Source organism: Erithacus rubecula (genome assembly GCF_903797595.1).
Source record: "Erithacus rubecula genome assembly, contig: SUPER_W_unloc_3, whole genome shotgun sequence".
Classification (NCBI taxonomy): Eukaryota; Metazoa; Chordata; class Aves; order Passeriformes; family Muscicapidae; genus Erithacus; species Erithacus rubecula.
The window spans coordinates 320,181-342,516 of record NW_027636312.1 but is presented as its reverse complement, the minus strand read 5'-3'; the positions used below and the strand labels follow the sequence as shown (position 1 = coordinate 342,516).

The following is a 22,336-nucleotide window of genomic DNA, read 5'->3' as shown; positions in this document are numbered from 1 at the left end:
CAGGATGGGGGGGTAGAGAGGGGGATTGAGCAAGCAGCTGCATGGTGCTTAGTTTCCAGCTGGGCTTAAACCAGGATTGTGAGGGATAATAAAAAGAGTCTTTTAAAATATGTCAGTAGTAAATGGCAGTGCAAAACCGACATTGGCCCCTTCTAGGATGAGAATGGCCACCTCACAAACAGGGACATGGATGAGACAGAGATGTTTAATGCTTTCTTTTCCTCTGTTTTTTACACCAATGACAGACCAAGGGGGTCCCAGTGCCCTGAGCTGGAGGACCATGACTGTGAGAATGATCAACTCCCAGTCAACCCTGAAAATGTGTGGGTTCTGCTGTTCCAGCTGGATCCCTATAAGTTTGTGGGGCCTGATGGGATTCATCCCAGACTACTCAGAGTTGCTGATGTGATCACAAAACCTCTCTCAATGATTTTTGAGTGGTCTTAGGAATCTGGAGAAGTCCCAAGTGACTGGAAGCTGGGGAATGTTGTCCTGATTTTCAAGAAGGGCAAGAAGGAGGCATCCAGTCTCACCTGTCAGTCTCGCTTCAGTGCCTGGTAGAGTTATGGAGGAGATTATTCTGGGAGGTATTGAAAAACACCTCAAAGACAATGCAGTCATTGGTCACAGCTAGCACAGCTTCATGAGGGGAAAGTCCTACTTATCAAACCTGATTTCCTTTTATGACAAGGTAACCCACCTGGTTAACCCACCTGGTTGATCAAAGGCAGCCAGTTGATACAATCTTTTTGGATTTCAGCAAAGCTTTCCATACTGTCTCTCCCAGGATCCTTCTGGACAAACTGTCCAGACCCCAACTGGATAAACACATCATGCTATGGATGAGCAACTGGCTCATGGGTCAGGCACAAAGGGTTATAGTGAATGGGGTGACACCAGGCTGGTGTCCAGTCACTAGTGGGGTTCCACAGGGCTCTATCTTTGGCCCTATGTTCTTCAACATCTTCATTAACGACCTGGACACAGGACTGGAAAGGATACTGAGCAAGATTGCAGACAATACAAAACTGGGAGGAGCTGTTGACTCCCTTGAAGGCAGGGATGCCCTGCAGAGAGACCTCGACCAATTAGAGAACTGGACAATCACCAACCATATGAAGTTTAACAAGGGCAAGTACCAGATTCTTCTCCTGGGACAGGCCAACCGTGGATGTACAGACAGACCGGGGAATGAGAGGCTGGAGAGCAGCTGTGGGAAGGAACCTGAGGGTCCTGGTTGATGGCCAGTTGAATATGAGTCAGCAGTGCCCTGACAGTCAGGAGGGCCAACCATGTCCTTGGAGTGCATCAGGCACAGCATCACCAGCTGGTCGAGGGAGGAATTGTCCCACTCTGTTCTGCACTGGGGCAGCCTCATCTCAAGTCCTGGGGGCAGTTTTGATCACCACAATATAAGGATATAAAGCTATTAGAGACCATCCAAAGGAGGGCACAAGGATGGTGAAGGGCCTTGAGGGGAAGCCATATGAAGAGCAGCTGAGGGCACTTGGTCTGTTCAACTGGAGGAGACTGAGGGGAAACCTCATTGCAGTCTACAACTTCCACATGAAGAAAAGAGGAGGGCAGGCACTGGATCTCTTCTCTGTGGTGACCAGTGACAAGACCCCCCAGCTGGAGCTATGTCAGAGGAGGGTTAGGTTGGATAGTAGGAAAAGGTTCTTTATCCAGAGGGTGGTCAGGAACTGAACAGGCTCCCCAGAGCAGTGGTCATGACCCCAACACTACCAGAGCTCAAGAACTGTTTGGACAATCAGGCACAGTGTGGGATTGTTCGGGTGTCCTGTGCAGGGCCAGAAAGTGGACTTGATGATCCTTGTGAGTCTCTTCCAATTCAGGATATTCTATGAATCTATGATTCTTGAAAATTGTTTAAATTTGGGTACCTGGCTGTAGTCGGTAAACAGATCATCTATATGTTTCTAACATAGAAGTTATTTTGAAAGCAGTTCACAATACATTTTGATTTCTACCACAAATTCTGTTTTAATCTGTATGCTTACTCAAAAGGCAGTAGTGCACCTCAGTGCGTCTTTAAAATTTAAAATTCAGATGAGGAACCACTTAAAGGGAAAAAATATTAAAAAATAGCTAGAAGTTGCTGTTGACAGGCATTTCTTTAATTTCCACTTTCAGTGTTACTGCTTGAAAGCAATGATTTAAATAAAAATAAGTACTTTTCCATTTCAGATGAAAGCAGTGGCTGGTATGAAGATGTCTTACCAGGTACAACTGGCAATAAATACCTGCCCACATGATCCTGTGAGAGGTTTTAGACATGATGAATCATCCAATGCATTGTGTTCACACCTATATTCCATGATTCGAGGGAACCGTCAACACAGACGAGCATTTCTAATTTCCTTACTCAACCTCTTTGACGATACTGCAGTAAGCACCACATTTCCTTCACTTATAAAGAAAATAAAATATACCATTACAGGCTTAAATTTTCCTTTTGCAATATATTTTTATGACAGAATTATTGATAGCTTTATTTCCCTAAGGTACTTTGTTTTGCTTTAGAATATAAGGTATTTACCTAATAGAATGCATTAGTTACTTTTGCATCATTCAGTACCTTTCTGTACTCAGTTTGGATTGTTTAGGAATAATGTGTCTTTAGGTATGACTAAATTTTGTGTTTATATATATGTTGTTTAGAGTGTGTTTGGTAGGAATGTAGAATAAAATTTGCAATAATTTTTTGTTTTAAACTGTTAGGAACACAGGATAAGTGTATAATAAGATATTTGTATGTATATTTATATGTACTTTTTTAAACTTCCAGAAAACAGAGGTGAATATGCTCTTGTACATAGCAGACAATCTAGCCTGTTTTCCTTATCAAACACAGGAAGAGCCACTGTTTATAATGCATCATATAGACATTACACTATCAGTTTCTGGTAGCAACCTACTACAGTCATTTAAAGAGGTATGTGCATTTATATTTTAGTATATTTATTATGGTGACAGCATAAGGTTCTGTATAATTTGGTCAATTTTTCAGTGAATATAGTACCATTATTATGATATGAACCAGTATTGTTAGTTTGTAACTGGTAGTTAAAAAACAAACAACCCTTTTTTTTTCTGACCTGTGTCTGGTAGACACTAGTTAAAAACTTTCCTTATATTGCTGCTTATTAAAAAAGGACAATTTTTGAGATATTAATATTAAATCAATATAATTCCCTAATATTACTGAATTAATTGGAATTAATATTAATTGCATGCATAATTTTAATAACAAAATCCCATTTACTTTTTCGTTTGTTGTCAAGTACCTGATGGCAGTTCCATATGTGTTGCCTACGAGATTTTAAATACATTATTTATTGCAAGAAAAGAGTGTGTGATATGTCTTTTCTTAAGGTAGCATATAAGAACCCAAATAATGGTATAGTATCTGTTGCTATGGCAATACACTGTCCTGTAAGAAAAAGGTCTTTGTTTCTTGTGCTATGTCCAGTTTTGGGCTGCTTAGGACAAGAGAGACATGGAGCTCCTGGAGCAGGTCCAGCAGAGGCTGTGAGGATGATTAAGGGACTGGAGCACCTCTCTTATAAGGAAAGGCTGAGGGAGCTGGGGCTGTTCAGCCTTGAGAGGAGACAGCTGAGAGGGGACCTCATCCACGTCTGTCAGTGTCTGCAGGGAGGGGTCAGAGAATGGACCAGGCTCAGCTCAGTGGGGCCCAGCAATGGGACAAGAGGAATGGGCAGGAACTGATGCCCATAAGGTTCCACCTGGACATGAAGAAGAACTTCTTTTCTGTGCAGTGACCGAGCACTGGAACAGATTGCCCAGAGAGGGTGTGGAGTCTCCCTCGCTGGAGATATTCCAGACCCATCTGGACACAACCCTGTGCTGTGTGATCTGGGATGACCTTGCTGGAACAGGGAGGTGGGACCAGATGACCCACTGTGATCCTTTCCAACCTGACCCATTCTGTGATTCTTAAAGACTTCAGTGTCTTCATTTCTTGGATAACTTTAACAGTAGAAGGTCCAAACTGTCAGAAAACAAGCGCGTTTCTAGAATTTCCAATCTGACTAGTAGGTACAAGTCAGAGTTGATACCTGAAAAGTACACTGCTTTGAATTCTCACCCTACTAAAGTCAATTTTTAATCTGCTAGAAAGAGGCAGAGCATTCATTAGGTGGGGTTCCAGAATGTAGAGGATGAGATCCTGCTTGGAACATCTTAAGTTCTGTGTTATGAAAAAGCGTACTATGTGCAGTAATAACGCAGGTATGAAATTCTCTAGCTCTACAAGTAGTGGAACTGATTATTAACATTGTATATTCTGATTTGAGGGGTTCTCTGGTCAGCAGTGTAATTAGCATCATAGGAATTTAACAGAGGCAAGGATTAAAACCAGCTTGGACTAGTTTGTACCAAGGTACATATGGAAATATATGTAACAGGCAAAAATTATATTCAGGTGAAAGGAAAATGAAATTTTCTTCCTGACTTTTTGTATTTGGCTTTTACTTCATTTTACTGTCTCTGATAACAAACTTGAGCAGTCTTTCTAAGAATAACATGCCAGTAGAGTACTTCTTGCTTCAGTTCTTTCTGTAACCACCTTGCAAAAATGTGGACTTTGGATCAATTTTTCAGGGACCTTGAGTTATAACTCAGCATCTCTTTTGTAATAAATAATTTTAAAATTTGAATATAAATTTATTAATATCAAGTTGTTAATTAATAATATTGTTCAGGGAACTTTTTCCTAATTTAAGTCAATAATGATTTTTTTAAAGATTTAGAAATTTACATGATGCTCCCTACCCTAATTTTGCAATGTGTGTTAACTTCTCTATCTTGCAGTCTATGGTGAAAGACAAAAAAAAGGAAAGAAAGCCTTCATCAGACGAGGAGACTGAGAGTGACAGTAACAGTGGTAGTGAGAGCAAAAGTGAGGAGGAAGCTTCTAAGCCTCGGAGGTTACGGAAACGAGTAAACTCTGATTCAGATTCTGATGAAGAAAATGATATCAATGCCGTGATGAAATGTTTACCAGAAAATTCAGCTCCTTTAATTGAATTTGCAAATGTCTCCCAAGGCATATTATTACTTTTGATGCTGAAACAGCATTTAAAGAACCTCTGTGGATTCTCTGATAGGTAAGGATATTTCGACAATAGGCCATCTTGTTATCTAGCGAGTTCTTTGTAAGGATTAAGTTTGGAAGAAGTTGGAGGGGGATGTTTAGTTGATTGTTAATAATTGCAATAGATTTGTATAAGAGAAAACCAGAATAGGTTGAATGTAATGAAATGGGCTTAGAAAAAGCAATGATTTCATTTCTTACCAGGATGTCTATTATATACGGAATGTTTAAAATATAACTACTTAATATTTTTAAATGCTTTTCCTTGAAATTGTTTTGGACTTTCCTTAAAAGCTCTTTCTTCCCTTTTGTTCTCTTTAAACAGTAAAATTCAGAAATATTCTCCATCTGAATCTGCAAAAGTGTATGATAAAGCTATAAACAGGAAGACGGGAGTGCATTTCAATCCAAAACAAACTCTGGATTTTCTGCGGAGTGATATGGCTAATTCTAAGATCACTGAAGAAGTGAAGAGGAGTATAGTAAAACAGTACTTAGATGTAAGTAAAGTTGCTTTGCAGAAAATCTGAAATCCTTTCAAACTAGGTAATACTGTGTAAACTTGAAAGTAGATGCTGATGTATTCGATGAACATTTCAAAATGTTAAGTTTCTGGTAATCTTATGATAATTTCCTTTCGGGATGTTTAGCAGTATTACCTTTCAAAGTATTCTAATAAATTTAAACACAATAGAAATTAATTTCAACTGAAGGATATTCATCTTTGCAGAGTATTTTCTAATTTTGTTTTTTCTTTTTTGTTTTCCAATTCTTTAAAATATTAGCTAGAGAAAACTTGATATTTTGGAAATACAAGAAGAAAGCTTTTACATATCTACTGGAAAATGAAAGTAAAATGTTTGTAGAATAAAACACAAGCTGTTGAAGTTTGAAGTTTTCTGCCATTTGTTTTACACTGTTTCTTTACCTTTTCATTTGTTTTTTTATTTAATATAGTGTGATATGAATGTCTGTTGTTAAAGTTTGAATGTAAACTGATCTGGTTTTTGCGGGGTTTATTTAATAGTTCAAGCTCCTTATGGAACATTTGGATCCTGATGAAGAGGAGGAAGATGGAGAGGTGTCAGCTAGCACAAATGCTCGGAACAAAGCAATTACCTCACTTCTTGGAGGAGGCAGCCCTAAAAACAATGCAGCTGAGACAGAGGATGATGAAAGTGATGGGGAGGATAGAGGAGGAGGCACTTCAGGGGTGAGGCGGAGGAGGAGTCAACGTATTTCACAGCGTATTACGTAAAATTATTTTTATGTGATTATAAATGTCAGTCTATTATATTAAATGTACACCAAGTAATGTAATCAACATGAAAGAAAGCATTTTGTAGATAGAGATTCTCTACTTAACCATTTATACAACTTTTGTAGAAAGTTTAACAGAAAAGACAATAAAAAAACACAAACTAGAAAATGAGATTTATCCCATATAAAAATTTATTAATTTTCCTTTGGAATGTACTGTGTGTTATCCTTTTTATTGTTGCCAAGTTTTTATGTAGCTTTATGATTCGTGTGTATATATAATTTTATATATCAATAAGAGATAAAGACACGGGTACAAATTAAGAGTATGTGGTTTTACAAGGATATGTTAACCCCTTGGCGCTGGCGGTCGCGGTGCGTCTCATTGCCGGCAATGGAATGTGTGCCGGGGAATCCCAACTCCCGGCGTCAAGGGATTAAAAGCAATAAAAGCAATAATTTCACTAAAGTTCTTTTGTGTAACACTTGGTCTTTTTTCCCCCCAATGTTTTAGTCATTGAGAAGGTCAAAACGAAATTCAGACTCTACAGAGTTGACAGCACAGATGAATGAAAGTGTTGATGTCATGGATGTCATCGCTATTTGCTGTCCAAAGTACAAAGACCGACCACAAATTGCAAGAGTAGTACAGAAAACCAGCAATGGCTTCAGTGTTCAGTGGATGGCAGGCTCCTACAGTGGCTCCTGGACTGAGGCTAAGCGCCGTGATGGCCGCAAACTGGTGCCTTGGGTAGACACTATTAAAGAGTCAGACATTATTTACAAAAAAATTGCTCTAACGAGTGCTAATAAGCTGACTAATAAAGTTGTTCAAAATTTACGATCGCTGTATGCTGCCAAGGATGGAACTTCCAGCTAATGAATTTGTACACACAGCCAAATTTACAGGAATTGAAATAACAGAAAAACTTGAGATATCAACTTTCTGGCAAAAAAAAAACAGAACAAAAAAACAGTTAAATGAAGAGTAAGAATGGAACCTGGGACGCAGGAAAAAGAAGGAGATATTTGGTAAACATTTATGTGGGAGCTTCCTTCGCTGTTGTGCAGCAGAAACTTCTCAGTTCATTTTTACTCCCACTGTATTATAGTTTAAAAAATTGTTTATATCTTGAAAAAAATCTTTCTGTTAAAAAAATAAACAAGTGAATGTTGGAAATTAGTCTGTTAATGTTCTTAATAAAGTGTTCTTGGAGTTTAACCTAGCAGCGGATGGCTTTCTTTAGCGTAGCCCAGTTTCCAGGGAAGCATTTTTTTTACAGGCTCCAAAGTGGCAGAATCTCCCGGCTATATAATTTTTTCTGTTCAAGAAAAAAAAAAAAAACAAAAGCAAAAAACGCATGCAGTATCTATGACCTATCTGCAGGAGGAGTTTTTGTAAATGTAGATTTTGATGTATTAGGTCACCCTGAAATAATACAAGAAAAGGGATCCCCAGCAAATCTGGTGGAATGAATACTGCAATAAATTTTTTTACTTCTCTTTGTTAACTTGTCTGTTTCCATTTGAATTTCTTATTGTAAAGATCTGTTTAAATCCATTTATATTATTTTGCAGTCTTTTATATAAAATTTACTATATTAGTGGTTTTCAAAACAAGACATAAAATATTGCTTATACAGTTTTATAGGCTTTCTGAATAACTGATATCTTTTTATTTTTATCCCTTAAAGGGTGTAAACACAATTCAAGGGGTTTATTGTATCCTGCAGTATTTAGTATTAACTATATGATTTAGCACTGTGCCAAACACATTTTCAAGACTACATTTTGATATAAAAAGAAAATATAGTTTATTCTTTGTATGCTTCAATTTCTTTCTAATGCTGTCCAAATGGAAATTTATGATAGTTTAAATTTGGGGAAAGGTGAATTACTATTTTCCTTGGGCTAACTGGCCATGTACGCATTTCTCTGGGTTACTATAGAGAGGCTTGTGTCAAGAGGATCTTGCTACCAGTATCTGAGGAGTGAATGGGTATGTGTCTGGGCAATTATACTACATTCCTTCACAAATGAATTTTTTAAAAAAATGTTTGTATATTAGCCTATTTTTTTTACTAATTGAAAGATGTTTTCACATTTTGTAAATTGAAAAAGTACTATTGAAAGCTTTCAGAAGCATTTGTTTTGACTATGTTGCCACAAGCCTTTCAAAAGAAGTTTGCCTTTGCAGAGTGTAACAAAACCAGCAGATTTGCAAACAGAAAAAAATCTAAAACAACTGAACTTTTTAGGGACATATAAACCCTGCTGTGTTTTCAAACATGTTTATCTAAAACAGTTGTTCCTTATTAAGTAAATCTTTCTCTTATGTTCATTTTCTGTTATGAATTTAATTTGTGTTAGGAGGCTGTTTTTATGAAACTAGCTTGCGGAATTCTAATACATTATTCAATTTGTGAGGAATAGTGTCAGTATTCCAAAATATTCTCATGTACAGAAAAAAGCATTAAACAGAATTGATTAATAACTCCTCAGAATCTAGTTAGTAATTGTTCCCGTAGGAAATCCCGTTTTACTGTTTCACCACTGGAATTTTTCTAAAGAGAAATATTTTCTCACCTTTTTGTTTTCACAGTTAATGGTGTTTTCTTCACTGTGCAAAAAGCCGCATCTTATGTGAAGATGTGTGTTGTTAAAGTAGGGAGAAGCAGAAAAGGAAGTCACCCCTGCAGTTCTGGAAGCAGGACATTTTTGTACCAAACGATGAAATATTGTATTTCTCAGGGCCAGGAGCAGCTTTTATAGTGGGAGTTTCATACTTTGAGAATATGTTGCATGATATGTCACATTACTAGTAGAAAGAGTTAAAAATACTTCACAAGGAAACTACTGAATGATTAAGAAAAACAATTTCAAACAGATGCAGTCTAAAATGAAGTTGTCACTAGTCTGTTAGACATTTCTGATGCTATTTATATTAGAGAATCTTATTTTTAATAGATAATACAAATGTTTCCTTGTTCATAAACAATTAGTTTCCTGGTCATGTGACTTTCCCAATAGCAAAGAGTGGCTTTTTATTTCAAATATTTCGATATTATTAGGATAAAATTTTCAGAAATAAATTATAATTAAACAATAGAAACCTGAAGCCTAAAGCTGTCAGTTGAGAGGATTTGGACCATTACTATATTGTGTAACAAGTCAAAGGGCATACATGCTCCTTGATAGTATCTGTTAGCTATACTAAATAATATAAACTTATAAAACTAATTATAGATTATTTAATAAGATTTTCACTAGTTAAGAGTTGAATTTTCCCCTTCTGTACTACCCAGAGTAATATCTAGCTTTGTTTTGCCTATCACAAGCATTCAGATTACTTGCTATGGAAAAAAAAGGTAGCAGAATTCATTTTTGGGAAACAAATTCCTATTAGCTATGTATAACATGGGCTGATTATTTTCAGAGATTTGAAATAGGAAGCCCAAGGCTGCAGCTGTAATCGATGCAGTGCTCAGTCTCTGAGTAGCAGTCATGGGTTTTACCAACATGAACCACATTATTGACAACAGCACGTACCAAGATTAGGGGTTTTTTTAACATTTAAAAAAAAGTTTTTTAAAAAGTGCTGAATTTAAGTAAATGACACAACAACATTTTACCCCTTTGTGTTACATAGCCTTATAATATTTTTTTTCACTGTATGGCTATAGATTTTTACATACATAACTGTGATGATTTTTGGGATTTTGTCTTTGAGTACAAGTTCTGTACATGGAAACTTGTTGCAATAGCTTACTTAAAAAAGGGATATTTTCAAGCTTTTAGAATAAATGCTAACCATATTGTACTCTTTAAGAAAAGATAGACATTTCTACAATCTAAATAAATAATAATTATTACCTTAAATCTTCCACTTCAGTACTGTAAAATTGCAGAATAATTATTATTTTAATTATCTGCAGCTATTAAAAATCACAGGTTTTTTTTACAAAACTTTAATTACAAATAAGTATTTTTCTAAATTATTCAGTGTGCCCTTCTGTATTTGTTTAAGTTCTCTATTGCTTATATTAATGGCTCCCAACATGTATAAAGGTAGGCATGGACAATATTTCGCATATGTATTTTAGTGAGGTGTGGCCATTAAAAAGCTATTTAAAATTTAAATCAAACTGGAGCCTTTGTTTTGCTGTTGTGTCACCAGTGAGAATGTTGTCACTGAAATAATTGGATTGGGCTAAACATTAGCTCTAACACAAAGTACCTTTTAAGACTGAAATAGTTCTTAAATGTATTTGTGGCTCATGGCAAAAAAAAAAAAAAATTATAATTGGATCTGACTCATCTGGTGCTAGTTAAACAGAAGGATGTTCTGCCTAAATGCAGGTGTTAATGCTCTACAGTAATGGATGGATCAGTTCAATAGATCCTCACTGTAAACATAAAACATTTTAACTCTGAGCCATAGACATATTAATGGAGTTGAACTCAAACACCTAATGCTCTTGTTATGTGCCCAGCACTCCAAAGTCTCATGTGATAGATAGAAATAGCAAGAACCCAAGGCACATATTTTCTTCCACTCAGTGAAGAGCCACACTGTCATAGTTTAAGCACCAAATGGGTGCTCACTCACTCTCCCTTGGGTGTAGTAGGGAGAAAATCAGAAGGGTAAAAGTGAGAAAACTCATGGGTTGAAAGACAGTTTAAAAAGGAAAGCAAAAGCCATGCACACAAGCAAAGCAAAACAAAGAATTCTTTGAGCCCTTCCCAAGGGCAGGCAGATGTTCAGCCACCTCCGGGAGAACAGAGCCCCATCCTGTGGAACGGTGACTTGGGAAGACAAACACCATCACTCCAAATGTCCCCCCTTTCCTCCTTCTTCCCCCCACTATATACACTAAGCATGATGTCACATAGTCTGTAATATCCCTTTGGTTAGTTGAGGTCACCTATCCCAGCTGTGTCCCCACCCAACCTCCCATGCACTCCTAGTCCCCTCCCCAGTATGGCTGTACAAGGAGCAGAAAAGGCCTTGGGTCTGTGTAAGTGCTGTTCAGCAATAATGAAAACATCTCTGAATTATGAACATCACAAATCCAAAACTAAAATGGTAAGTCTTTATTTCAGTGACTATTTTAAAAAATTGTTTTGACTTCAAAAGAGTTTTTCTCTATAACTATACTTAGTGAAGCTTTGTTGAAAGGCTCATACTTTTGTTTTGGAAAAAAAAACCTGTGAGGTTCTCGGACCTCCAGTGTTCTATGGCACCAAACTCCTGAGCTCTTAGGCTCCTACTCAAAGCTCTTAGCTCCTACTTTGTCAGGTTATCTTCTAAATAAGCAAAGCAGCTAATAGTAAAAAAGGTTATTTATTACAAAGCACATCTTATTACAAAGAACATCAGTCTCAACAGGCAAGCAGACAAAAAATGGCAAAAAGTAATGGCAAAGCAGCTAGCAATAAGCAAATTGCTAGAAGCCCTGGCAAAAGCCAATGGCTAAAAGCAACAGCTCTCCCCAATACTAACTCTTATATAGGATTTTTTCCAACAAGCTAAAACACAAATTCGGACCACCACTCCTTAACCTATTAGAACTCTAGTTTCTTAGCACACCAGGTTATGTATACAACTACGCATACAATCTATCTTGTTCTATATAAAAAATATCAGCAATATTCTTACTATAGCTCTATTATGTCTAAGCACTACAACTGTGGGCCTGGAGCCTCTTGCTGAAGACATCAGTATGGTTCAACCACTAGAACTCGCTCTGCTACTCTGGCATTTGAAACCTTTCACTTACTAAAAGCATTAGAACTCACCCTAAAACTACTGACTTACTTCTTCTTAAATGTCTACTTTATGTATGAGTGGCTTAATATACTTCAATCCATCCAAAGGCTTTAATTCAATCCCTGCACTCTGATTTCTCACTCCAACAAAAAACTATCCTAGTTCCTAAAAGTAAGAACAGTGATTTAACTGATTTCCACCTTCTCGTGGAACTGACTATTAAACAGAATCCTACTTCTGTGTTTTTAAGGTAGCCTGTCTTTCGGAAGCTGTAGTTATGAGGACTAAACCATTTCACATGGCTTTGACTTCCAGGTTTGGATGCAAACCCCCCCCCGGCTTTTTTTGTCAGTTCATTTTCAAAGCACTTCCTTTTTACCCTTCCTCCAAAATATTTCTGCTTTTTTTTTTTTTTTACCTTTCCCTTATTTACAGTACTCTACCCAATTATAGAAGACTATAAACATTGTTGGAAATAACACAAGTCTGTCACTACAGTTAGTTTTGAGAAACCATACAGGGAATCATCTGTTTCTTATTCTGACTTCATAAGTACAGAAGTACAGACTGAAGAATTATCCACTATTTGGACAACAGCCTTCTCTCTTTTACATGTTTATTTATCTTGTAAGGGTTTATACTAGTACAGAAATAATACAGAACCTGAATTGCACTTAAATGGCTATAAGCCAGAAATACATATGTAGAGAAGAAATTCAATGGATTTGTGCTTCCTGCTTAGATTAAATGTGCTCTTTGAGCACAGGCAAAGAAAGTGCAATTCCTTGAGAAAATCCATTTGTTTAATATTCATGAGAATTTTTTGATTCTGAAGAGTTCTATGTGGAGTTGGATTTTCAAATTCAACGTCAGCCTTGAACATCTCCCATCTGATGCATCCCTGCAGTTCTGAACAGTACCACTTAATCTACAGAGAAAGCAACAGGTCAGATTCATGCAATACTAAATTCTCCATGTTTTGGATGACTCATCTGTTCTTTTTATTTGCTGTCTATTATGAATGGAGAGAGGAGAGCTTGGACAAGTTCCTGCCTCTGCCCATGCCTCTGGCAGTAGACAGAAGCTTTATTGAGGTGGCCAGCACCCCAAAACCACTCTCGCTCACAAGTTCTTAATAATGACCCATCAGGCCTATTACAACATTAATTATTTATTGAATAGAGCAAGGAAAACAGACATAAGCCTTAGACAGACTTACTACACAGAATAACACAAAAACAGCTACTAGTAGATACAGTGCATGATTATAGAGGTACCTTATGTTACAGCTAGTGAAGAAATAGTATAGAATATGAGTCGATGTCACTTACCGAAATGATAGAGGTGTGCAGAGAATCTCCTTAATTTCTCTCAATTCCCTGGGGAAGTAACTTGATGTGGACATCTTCGTCATCAAGGAGAACTCCCTACACACTTAGAGAGTGTATGATATTTCTGATTTCATGAAAATCATAGTGGTCTTTTATAGTTGTAAAAGTGCTTGTGTTCTGCAGTCACTAATTTTAGTTTTTCCTTATTCACCATTCAAGTCAGGATGTGTATTGCCAGATAAGGAGGTTCTCAGCCAAGGTAATTCATCACATGACGAACCATTCCAGTCTGATTTTAGCCATATCTGATGGGGAGATAAGGTTTTGCTGTATCAGGGGGTGAAAGGTCCTGCCACACTGTCCAAAAGTACTGGTTGGAAGTAAAAATGCACATAGGGATATTTACACATTTTATAAAATTCTTAGTTCCAACCAGTTTGGTAGTAGGTCAGAAAACTCAACATTTTAACAACAAAAAAAAAATTTAGAACTCATCACCATTTGTGATTAATTGATGTGAGAATGAAGCCCACTCCTCAGCTGAATTTTAACAAATTTAATAAAGGACAATAGGAGACAAAAATCAATAAAGCAAAAGTAACAACACTGGGTGCATAGCTGTAGCCAGAGGCACCCTGGCTAAACATAGCAACTCTTCTTATATACCCTTCCTATTGCATTGGTCAAATACATATTCATAAACAATTATACATATTCAAACATTTTTTTGAACGAATTTGCATGTTCCAGGAACTTTTTAGAATGGCCCTTCCTCTGATCCATCTTTTTAGAGCATGTGCAGTAATGTTGGATGTGGTTTTGAGGGTCATGTGTCACCTCCTCACAACGGCCCCCTGTTCTGTGGTTTCAGCAGGTGATGGTTGTTGATAGTCAAAGTGTCAGTAGCAGGGGTCCTCATCATGCCTATTCCTCAAATGTTATCTGACCATGCAGATGGTTTAGTTATTTCAATCATTGCGAGTTAACTACAAGTACTCTAAATCAACATCAGCTACTTCACAAATATGTCTGAGTTATTTGAATTATTGCCAGCTAGCTACAGAAATAAAAACATTAGTTATTATTTCACAGCTATAGCTATTTCTGAAAAAGGTAACATTATATAATAATGCACAACATATAGCATCCACTTTAATATTTGCGAAAGCAAAACTACGTTTATCACAACCCCTCCTCTTCTTTTTCATAAACCATATGGCTTGAGCAATAATTATTGGTTATTTATTTTCATTATTCACTCATTTTTATCATAAATCATCTTTGCCTTTTCAAAGGAGTCTTCCATATTGTTTAGTTTCTTTAACACCATTATCTATTGTGCAGTTCCAGATGTAGCAAATTTTGGGTCCATAGACATTGCTATTACTTGCATACCTTGGACTGCACTAGTGATTAGCCAAATAAAACAGGGAATCAGGCAAGAAACAAATAATAAATCAGCTGTTGCACATAAAAGGAAGAAGCCTAGCTTTTTTCCACCATTCCATTCCCAATAAATTATCCCACCAGTTAGTTTTTAGCATTGATTCCCATTTTTGGATTGGTACATGGGCTACTTTTCTGATATCCTTGGCTATATCCCCATTATCATATATTTCCAAACAATAATCACCTGTATTAAAGTTTCCACAGACATCCCCTTTTTTGGCTAATAAGTAGTCTGAAGCCAACCTATTTTGATACACTGCAGCTCTTGTTTGTCCTTGTTGGTATGCTATTAATTCCAGTGCCATGGCAGTTTTGTTAGTTATTATTTCTACAACTGCTTGGAGTCTTATAATATGATTTTAGCATGTAAATTGGGGTTCGGTATCCATAACTCCCATCTTGTGCCCATGTGGCTGGCCCATATAGTTTCAGTATGCGTTCAGGAGGCCATTCTTCTTCTCCCTGTTTTTGATATCCTCTGATCAATTTCTTTTTATTTCTTTTGAAGTCTTCATAAATTGGTACTCCTAGTTCATCCCCATCTTGCCCTGGCAAAATGAAAAATCCTGGTGTCCTGGTTTAGGGCAAATTTGTGAGAAAACTTCCAAAGGACTCCCCTCCCCCCCTGGAAGCAAGTCCAAGCAGCCCCTCTCCTAATCAGTTTGGAAAGAAATTTCCTTGGAGAGAAGTGAAAAAAACCTGTTTCTTTAACAGGCAAACCACTGCCCAGCACAAAAAAAATGAACAATACCAGCAATAAAACCTCTCGTTCCACTGAAGTGATGACAAATTTAGAAAGTCTCTCTCCTGTGGGTGGTAATTTGGCTCAGTCTGTTACCAGTCCCTCCAGTGCTGGAAAATGCTGCTGCAAAGGCCGGGCCCCAGTGGGCCACAGGTGCAAGCTCCTGGTGCTCCCCCAGTTCCCCAGTTTCCTGGTTTGAAAGGACAGGTATCTGCCAGTAAAGGCAGAAGTTTTCCTTTGAAATAGAGGCTTTAATTCCACTCCCCCCAAGTATTATAATTGTTTGAATCAAGGACTCTGAGGAAGAGATAAGGGGGTGGGAATAACAGCTCTTTTACTATTATATCTGAAACAGGGGATTTAAGGGTTAAATAGAATGAAGAGTAGCACATATGTTATCAGTTACTATGTGCTTATAAGGAAAAGAATGTACAACAAGAGACCCCTGAGGTATAGGTATCAGTTACTGTGTGCTTATAAGGAAAAGGAATGCACGGTAAGAGACCCCTGATGTATAAGGAAAGGGGTCCCTCTTTGTAAAAGTGCAAAGTCTGCAAAATATCACGACCAAGAGGCTAAAAGCGCATGCGTGAAAAGACAAGGTGAAGAGTTCAACTAGTGAGGAAGACTGTTACTTCATCATTTTCCGCCCACAGACTCATTTGAAGACCACCGACTCAATTAACTACGCAGCCGCAATGAATATGCAACTAATCTCCATATGAAGCAGGGAACAGGCGGGGCAGATAATCAATATGTATAGGCGATTTAGAATATGCATGGACTTCCTAGATAAATAGAAGGTTAGAAGCATGTACGGTACGCAGGATTTGGGAGGATGCTCTCCCCCTGCGTCCAGCGCTGAATAAAATACGTACCTACTCCACAACTTTACAGGTTGTGAAGTTTATTTTCCGCACTTCATTTGGCACCCCAGATGGGACCTTCCTGTCTGCCTGCGGGATCGGGCTGAGGGCCGGACGACTCCACGGCGCGCCCCGGGATTTCCTGGAGGAAACGCCGACCCCGGCTCGCTTACTGCAGCGACAGAAAGGACCACTGGCTGGCGGATGAAACGGTACGTATTAATTCTGGGAGGTTTGTAAGACATATGCACGCGTGATTGGAGGGCTGTTGATAAATCGCAGGAGACGTCCTGCGTACAACAAAGTCCCTGTGGAGGTCAGGCTTGCAAGCAGCGGGCCGGTGGAGTTACCGGCAGAGGGACACCGGTAGGGCCACTCCATTCCCTTAACCTCCGGGTCGAGAAGGGAGGAGGGGGGCCGGTGAAGGAATTCGCTGACTGATAGAGCAGCCGCGGAGCGACCCTAGAACGCGGGTCGAGTGGATTCCTGTTCCCGTGTCATCGGAGCCCAGGTGGTGTGTGTGTGTTGGAGTCCGGACATTGCGAGTGAGGTGAGTGAGTGAGTGAGACGTACCCAGGAGGGGAGTAAGTGTGGGGTATTCTTTTCAGAAAGGCAGAATCGTTGTGTAATGTGCGGCGTGATGCGAGCGGGATCGTAGCTGTGCTGAGAACATAATGATTGTTAGTAGAAAGTATGAATAATAAGTGTGCTGTGTTTGTACAAGAGTGAGCGTGCCGTGTTGGTGCATTGTGTGCTTCGTTTGCGTACTGAGAAGAGTGAAAAAGGGGGTCCGCTTTTCAATGGTTTGGGCGTGATCCTTGGGAGTTTGTGAACCTAATAGACGGCCAGATAAAGAGAGGAAACAAATTGACTGATCTAGCAGTTGGTATTGTGTGTGGGAAGGGGATTGGAAAGAAATTCTAAAGTTCAGTAAGGTGTAGCTTAGGTGTAAAGTGGGCAGGGGACGAAAAGAGAAGAATGGGATCTACACAGAGCACAGAAGTCCCTAAAGCCAGCCCTTTAGGGTGTATTATAACACATTGGAAAGAAGTTGCAGGAACTGGCGGCACTGAAAATAAATCCACCCTAATTAAATATTGTAGCCAGTGGTGGCCACTGTACAGACTAGACCACGGACTAAGGTGGCCACCTACCGGGACTTTAGATTATGATACTCTGTTGCAACTAATGTTGTTTTTAAGAAGAGAGGGCAAATGGAGTGAGGTTTCCTATTGTGACATGTTCTTCTCTCTCCGAAACCACCCTGAATGGCAGAGAGACTGTGGGATTAAGGCACCCTCTGACCCTTTAGTTCTAGCCCTTGAGAAGGAAAGGAAAGCAAATAAAGGGAAACTTGAAAGGTGTTGTTCAGCATGTGATATAGGTGAGCGGTGTACCAGATTAGACAAAATGCACAATTTGGATATGCAGGAACAGGGTATGAGTGACCTATTCAAATCTCCTCCTCGAGCTCGGAGAGAGGGAGATGATGATTCAGAAGGGCTACCTGGTCTAGCCCATTCTCCTCCCAGAAGCCCTGTGTCTTCTAGGACGAGAAATAAGGTGCTACAATTCCCTTTGAGAGAGGCTGTGGGACCAGAAGGAGGGAGGGTTCTAGTAAAAATACCCTTTTCTACTATTGATATAGAAGCATGGGAAAAAGTTGCTAAAAACTACCGTAGTGACCCAATAACTACAGCAAAGCGTTTGCAGTATATTATAAAACAACATAATCCAGATTGGTCTGATATGCAATTATTGCTGGATGCATTAACTGAAACAGAAAAGCAATTAATCCTGAAAACAGCAGGAGATCTAGCAGAGGATTATTATAAAGCCCAGCAATTGGATGCAAAGGACTATTTTCCCCTCCAGAATCCACAGTGGGACCCAAACAGGACAGCAGAAATGCAGAAGTTAGAAAGCTACCAAGAATGGATAGCAAAAGGGATGGAACGGGCAATACCTAAAACTATAAATTGGTCAGCACTATATGCTGTTAAACAAGGTCCCTCTGAAACACCATCTGAATTTTTGGATCGATTAAGGGATGCAATGCGTCGCAATACATCTCTGGACCCTGAAGCAGAGGTGGGGATTCAACAACTAGTGAGTTTATTTTTGGGTCAATCTACGGGGGATATTAGGCGTAAGCTTCAAAAATAAGAGGGCCCGAGGCAAGAAATCTAGAGAATTTACTAGATGAGGCGTGGAGAGTATTTAGCAATAGAGAAGAGGGATATAAGCAGAATGTGAGGAAATTGGTGGCAGTGGTGAGAGAAGAGAGAGGAGGACAAAGTCGTGGGCAAGGTCGACGAGGGGGACAAGGGGGCCCACCTCGATTGGGTAAAGATCAGTGCGCGTTTTGTAAAGAGTTTGGGCATTGGAAGAATGAATGCCCTAAACGGAGGAGAGACAAGGAAAAAGACGCGATTGCATATGCAAAAGGAAACTGAAGGGGACCGGGAGATCGACCCCCAGCAGATCCCCTGGTTATAACAATGGAACTGGGGGAGGAGGGAAAGGAAGTAGAGTTTGTAATTGATACAGGAGCAACATATTCAGTATTGAATAAGGCCCTGGTGCCTGTGGGAAAAGATTATGTTACGGTACAAGGAGCCACTGGCCAGTCTGAAAAGGCTTATTTTTGTAGACCTCTAAAATATAAATTTGGGAAACAATGGGGCACTCATAAGTTTTTATACATGCCAAATTCCCCAGAGGTGCTCCTGGGAAGAGACTTATTGGAACAATTACAAGCGACCATTGTATTTAAGAATGGGGAGATTACTTTGGAGGTAAATGATGAACAATATATAGAAGTATTGAGTTTAATATTGACAATCATTGAAATTGAAGAAGAAATTAGAGAAGAAATAATTAGTCAGGTGTTCCCCGGAGTATGGGCTTCCAATGTGCCAGGGAGAGCGAAAAACGCACCTCCTATAATAATTAAACTCAAAGAAGGGAAACAACCAGTTAGGATCAAGCAGTATCCTTTGAGGAAAGAAGACAGGGAAGGAATTAGGCCAGTGATTGAGAACTTTTTACAACTAGGATTACTAAAAGAATGCCAATCTGATTTTAATACTCCTATTTTACCCGTTCGGAAACCTGATGGGTCATACAGGGTGGTGCAAGATTTGCAAGCTGTTAATAAGATAACTGAAGATCTTTATCCAGTAGTGGCAAACCCATATACTTTATTAACATGCTTAACACCAGAGTTTACTTGGTTTACTGTTTTAGACCTAAAAGATGCATTCTTTTGCCTCCCTCTCCATGAAGCCAGTCAGAAAATTTTTGCATTTGAATGGGAAAATCCTAAAACTGGACGGAGAACTCAACTCACATGGACAGTACTTCTCCAAGGGTTTAAAAATTCTCCTACTTTGTTTGGAAAGCAGCTTGCCAAGGACTTAGAGGCTTGGGAGGCCCCCCCCCCAGAAAAAGGAAGGCTGCTGCAGTACGTAGATGATCTTTTAATAGCCACTAAGACGGAAGAAGCATGTGTGGCCTGGACGGTGAGTCTCTTAAACTTTTTGGGACTCCAGGGGTATAGAGTATCAAAGAAAAAGGCTCAGGTGGTGAAGCAGAAGGTTATCTACCTGGGGTACGAAGTTAGTGCTGGACAACGGACCTTGGGGCAAAATCGTAAAGAAACAATATGCCAAACTCCACAACCCCAGACAATAAAGGAACTGCGAACCTTTTTAGGGATGACAGGGTGGTGTAGGTTGTGGATCTACAACTATGGGTTGCTTGTTAAACCTTTGTACATGCTTATGGCAAATGGCAGCAGAGATCTCAAGTGGACTAAAGAAGCCACCCAAGCCTTTCGTCGATTAAAGGATGCTCTTATGTCAGCCCCAGCCCTAGGACTTCCTGATGTAAGTAAACCATTCTTTTTGTTCTCCCATGAGAAACAGGGGATTGCCCTGGGAATACTAGCACAGAACCTAGGGCCATACCGAAGGGCAGTTGCTTACTTCTCTAAACAGCTGGATGCAACGGCCAAAGGATGGCCAGGGTGCCTCAGAGCGGTGGCAGCTGTTGTCATGAATATTCAAGAGGCACGCAAATTCACCCTGGGCCAGAAAATGACTGTATTAGTATCTCACACAGTATCTGCAGTATTAGAGGTAAAAGGGGGGCACTGGCTTTCCCCACAAAGGTTCTTGAAATACCAAGCTATTATGGTGGAACAAGATGATGTGGAAATAGTGGTGACTAATATTGTCAACCCAGCTTCTTTTCTCAGTGGAAATCAAGGAGAACCAGTACACCACGATTGTCTGGAGACTATCGAAGCCACCTACTCCAGCCGACCAGACTTGAAAGACACCCCTTTTGACGATGCAGAAACCTGGTTTACTGATGGAAGCAGCTATGTCATCAGTGGGAAGCGATATGCTGGGTATGCAGTTACCACCAGTAAAGAGGTACTGGAATCTGGACCTTTGCCAATAGATACCTCTGCACAGAAGACTGAGATAGTTGCCCTGATTCATGCCTTGGAAATGGCAAAAGGGAAAAGAATAAATATATATACAGACTCAAGATATGCATTTGGGGTTGTGCACGCACATGGAGCTATCTGGAAAGAGAGAGGACTGTTAAATTCACAAGGAAAGAACATAAAACATGCACAATAAATAATGTGATTATTGGAAGCAGTCCAGATGCCTGAGAAGGTAGCAATTATGCACATTAGAGCACACCGGAAGGTGAGCTCAGAACTGGAAGAAGGAAATGAGCTGGCGGACAGAGAGGCAAAAGAGGCAGCAAAGGGTGAGATAATAATTGAGGTAACCTTAATTCCAGATGGACAGATATCCCTTGAAGGTAAGCCGATATATGATAAAAAGGATAAGGAATTAATTGAGGATCAGAAAGGAACATATAATGAGGAAGGATGGGCTGTCACTACAGAAGGGAGGCTGGTTGTCCCCTCCCACATACTATGGTCCCTAGTTAAAAAGGAATATCAGAAAACACACTGGGGAGCAGATGCTCTATATACCCATCTAATTGAAAAGATTACTGCCAGAAATTTATATACTATTGTTACCCAGGTTACTCGGCAGTGTGACCTTTGCCTCCAGACTAATCCTAAGAATACCCCTAAACCAAAACTTGGTCAAATTGGAAGAGGCCAGGGGCCTGGGCAGCAGTGGCAAATTGATTTTTCAGAACTTCCAAGAAAAGGCGGGTATAGATACTTATTGGTGATGACAGATACCTTTTCAGGGTGGCCAGAAGCCTTCCCAACTAGAACTGCCAAAGCCCGGGAGGTAACTAGAGTGCTGTTACAAGAAATAATACCACGCTTTGGAGTTCCAGCCACTATATCCTCAGACAGAGGACCACACTTTATTTCAAAAATAGTGCAACAAATTAGTCGCCACTTGGGCATAGATTGGGAACTTCACATCCCTTATCATCCTCAGTCAAGTGGCCAAGTAGAAAAAATGAATCATTTAATTAAACAGCAAATTGTGAGGTTAGGACAAGAAGTTAATTTGCCCTGGCCCCAATCACTCCCATTGGCATTGATGCGAATTCGAACTAAGCCAAGGATTAAAGAAAAGTTAAGTCCCTTTGAAATGCTTTACAGGAGGCCATATGGAGTGCAAAAGGGAAATTCTACCCAAGTCGGAGAGGAGACATTGGCCACCTATATGGTGGCTTTGAGCAAACAGCTCAGAAAAATTGAAAAACATGTGGCTGGAACTCGGGGCAGAGGTCTGGATGGACCAGTGCATAATATACAGCCTGGAG

General features: G+C 39.4%; 1 protein-coding gene across 4 annotated transcripts in view; it reads left to right on the top strand.

Annotated features, from left to right (window-relative positions):
- Positions 1 to 7,908, top strand: part of LOC306814090 (nipped-B-like protein) — a 169,298-nt gene extending 161,390 nt beyond the window's left edge. For 3 of the 4 annotated variants that reach the window (XM_079329805.1, XM_079329807.1, XM_079329808.1), the window contains 6 exons: positions 2,209 to 2,409; positions 2,810 to 2,956; positions 4,855 to 5,150; positions 5,463 to 5,637; positions 6,165 to 6,350; positions 6,912 to 7,908. In XM_079329805.1, coding sequence (XP_079185931.1) covers positions 2,209 to 2,409; positions 2,810 to 2,956; positions 4,855 to 5,150; positions 5,463 to 5,637; positions 6,165 to 6,350; positions 6,912 to 7,277 — 1,371 coding nt within the window. In that variant the 3' untranslated portion in view covers positions 7,278 to 7,908. Of the gene's footprint in view, positions 1 to 2,208; positions 2,410 to 2,809; positions 2,957 to 4,854; positions 5,151 to 5,462; positions 5,638 to 6,164; positions 6,392 to 6,911 lie in introns of all 4 variants that reach the window. The other variant, XM_079329806.1, reaches the window with a different exon arrangement.
- Positions 7,909 to 22,336: the final 14,428 nt, after the last annotated feature.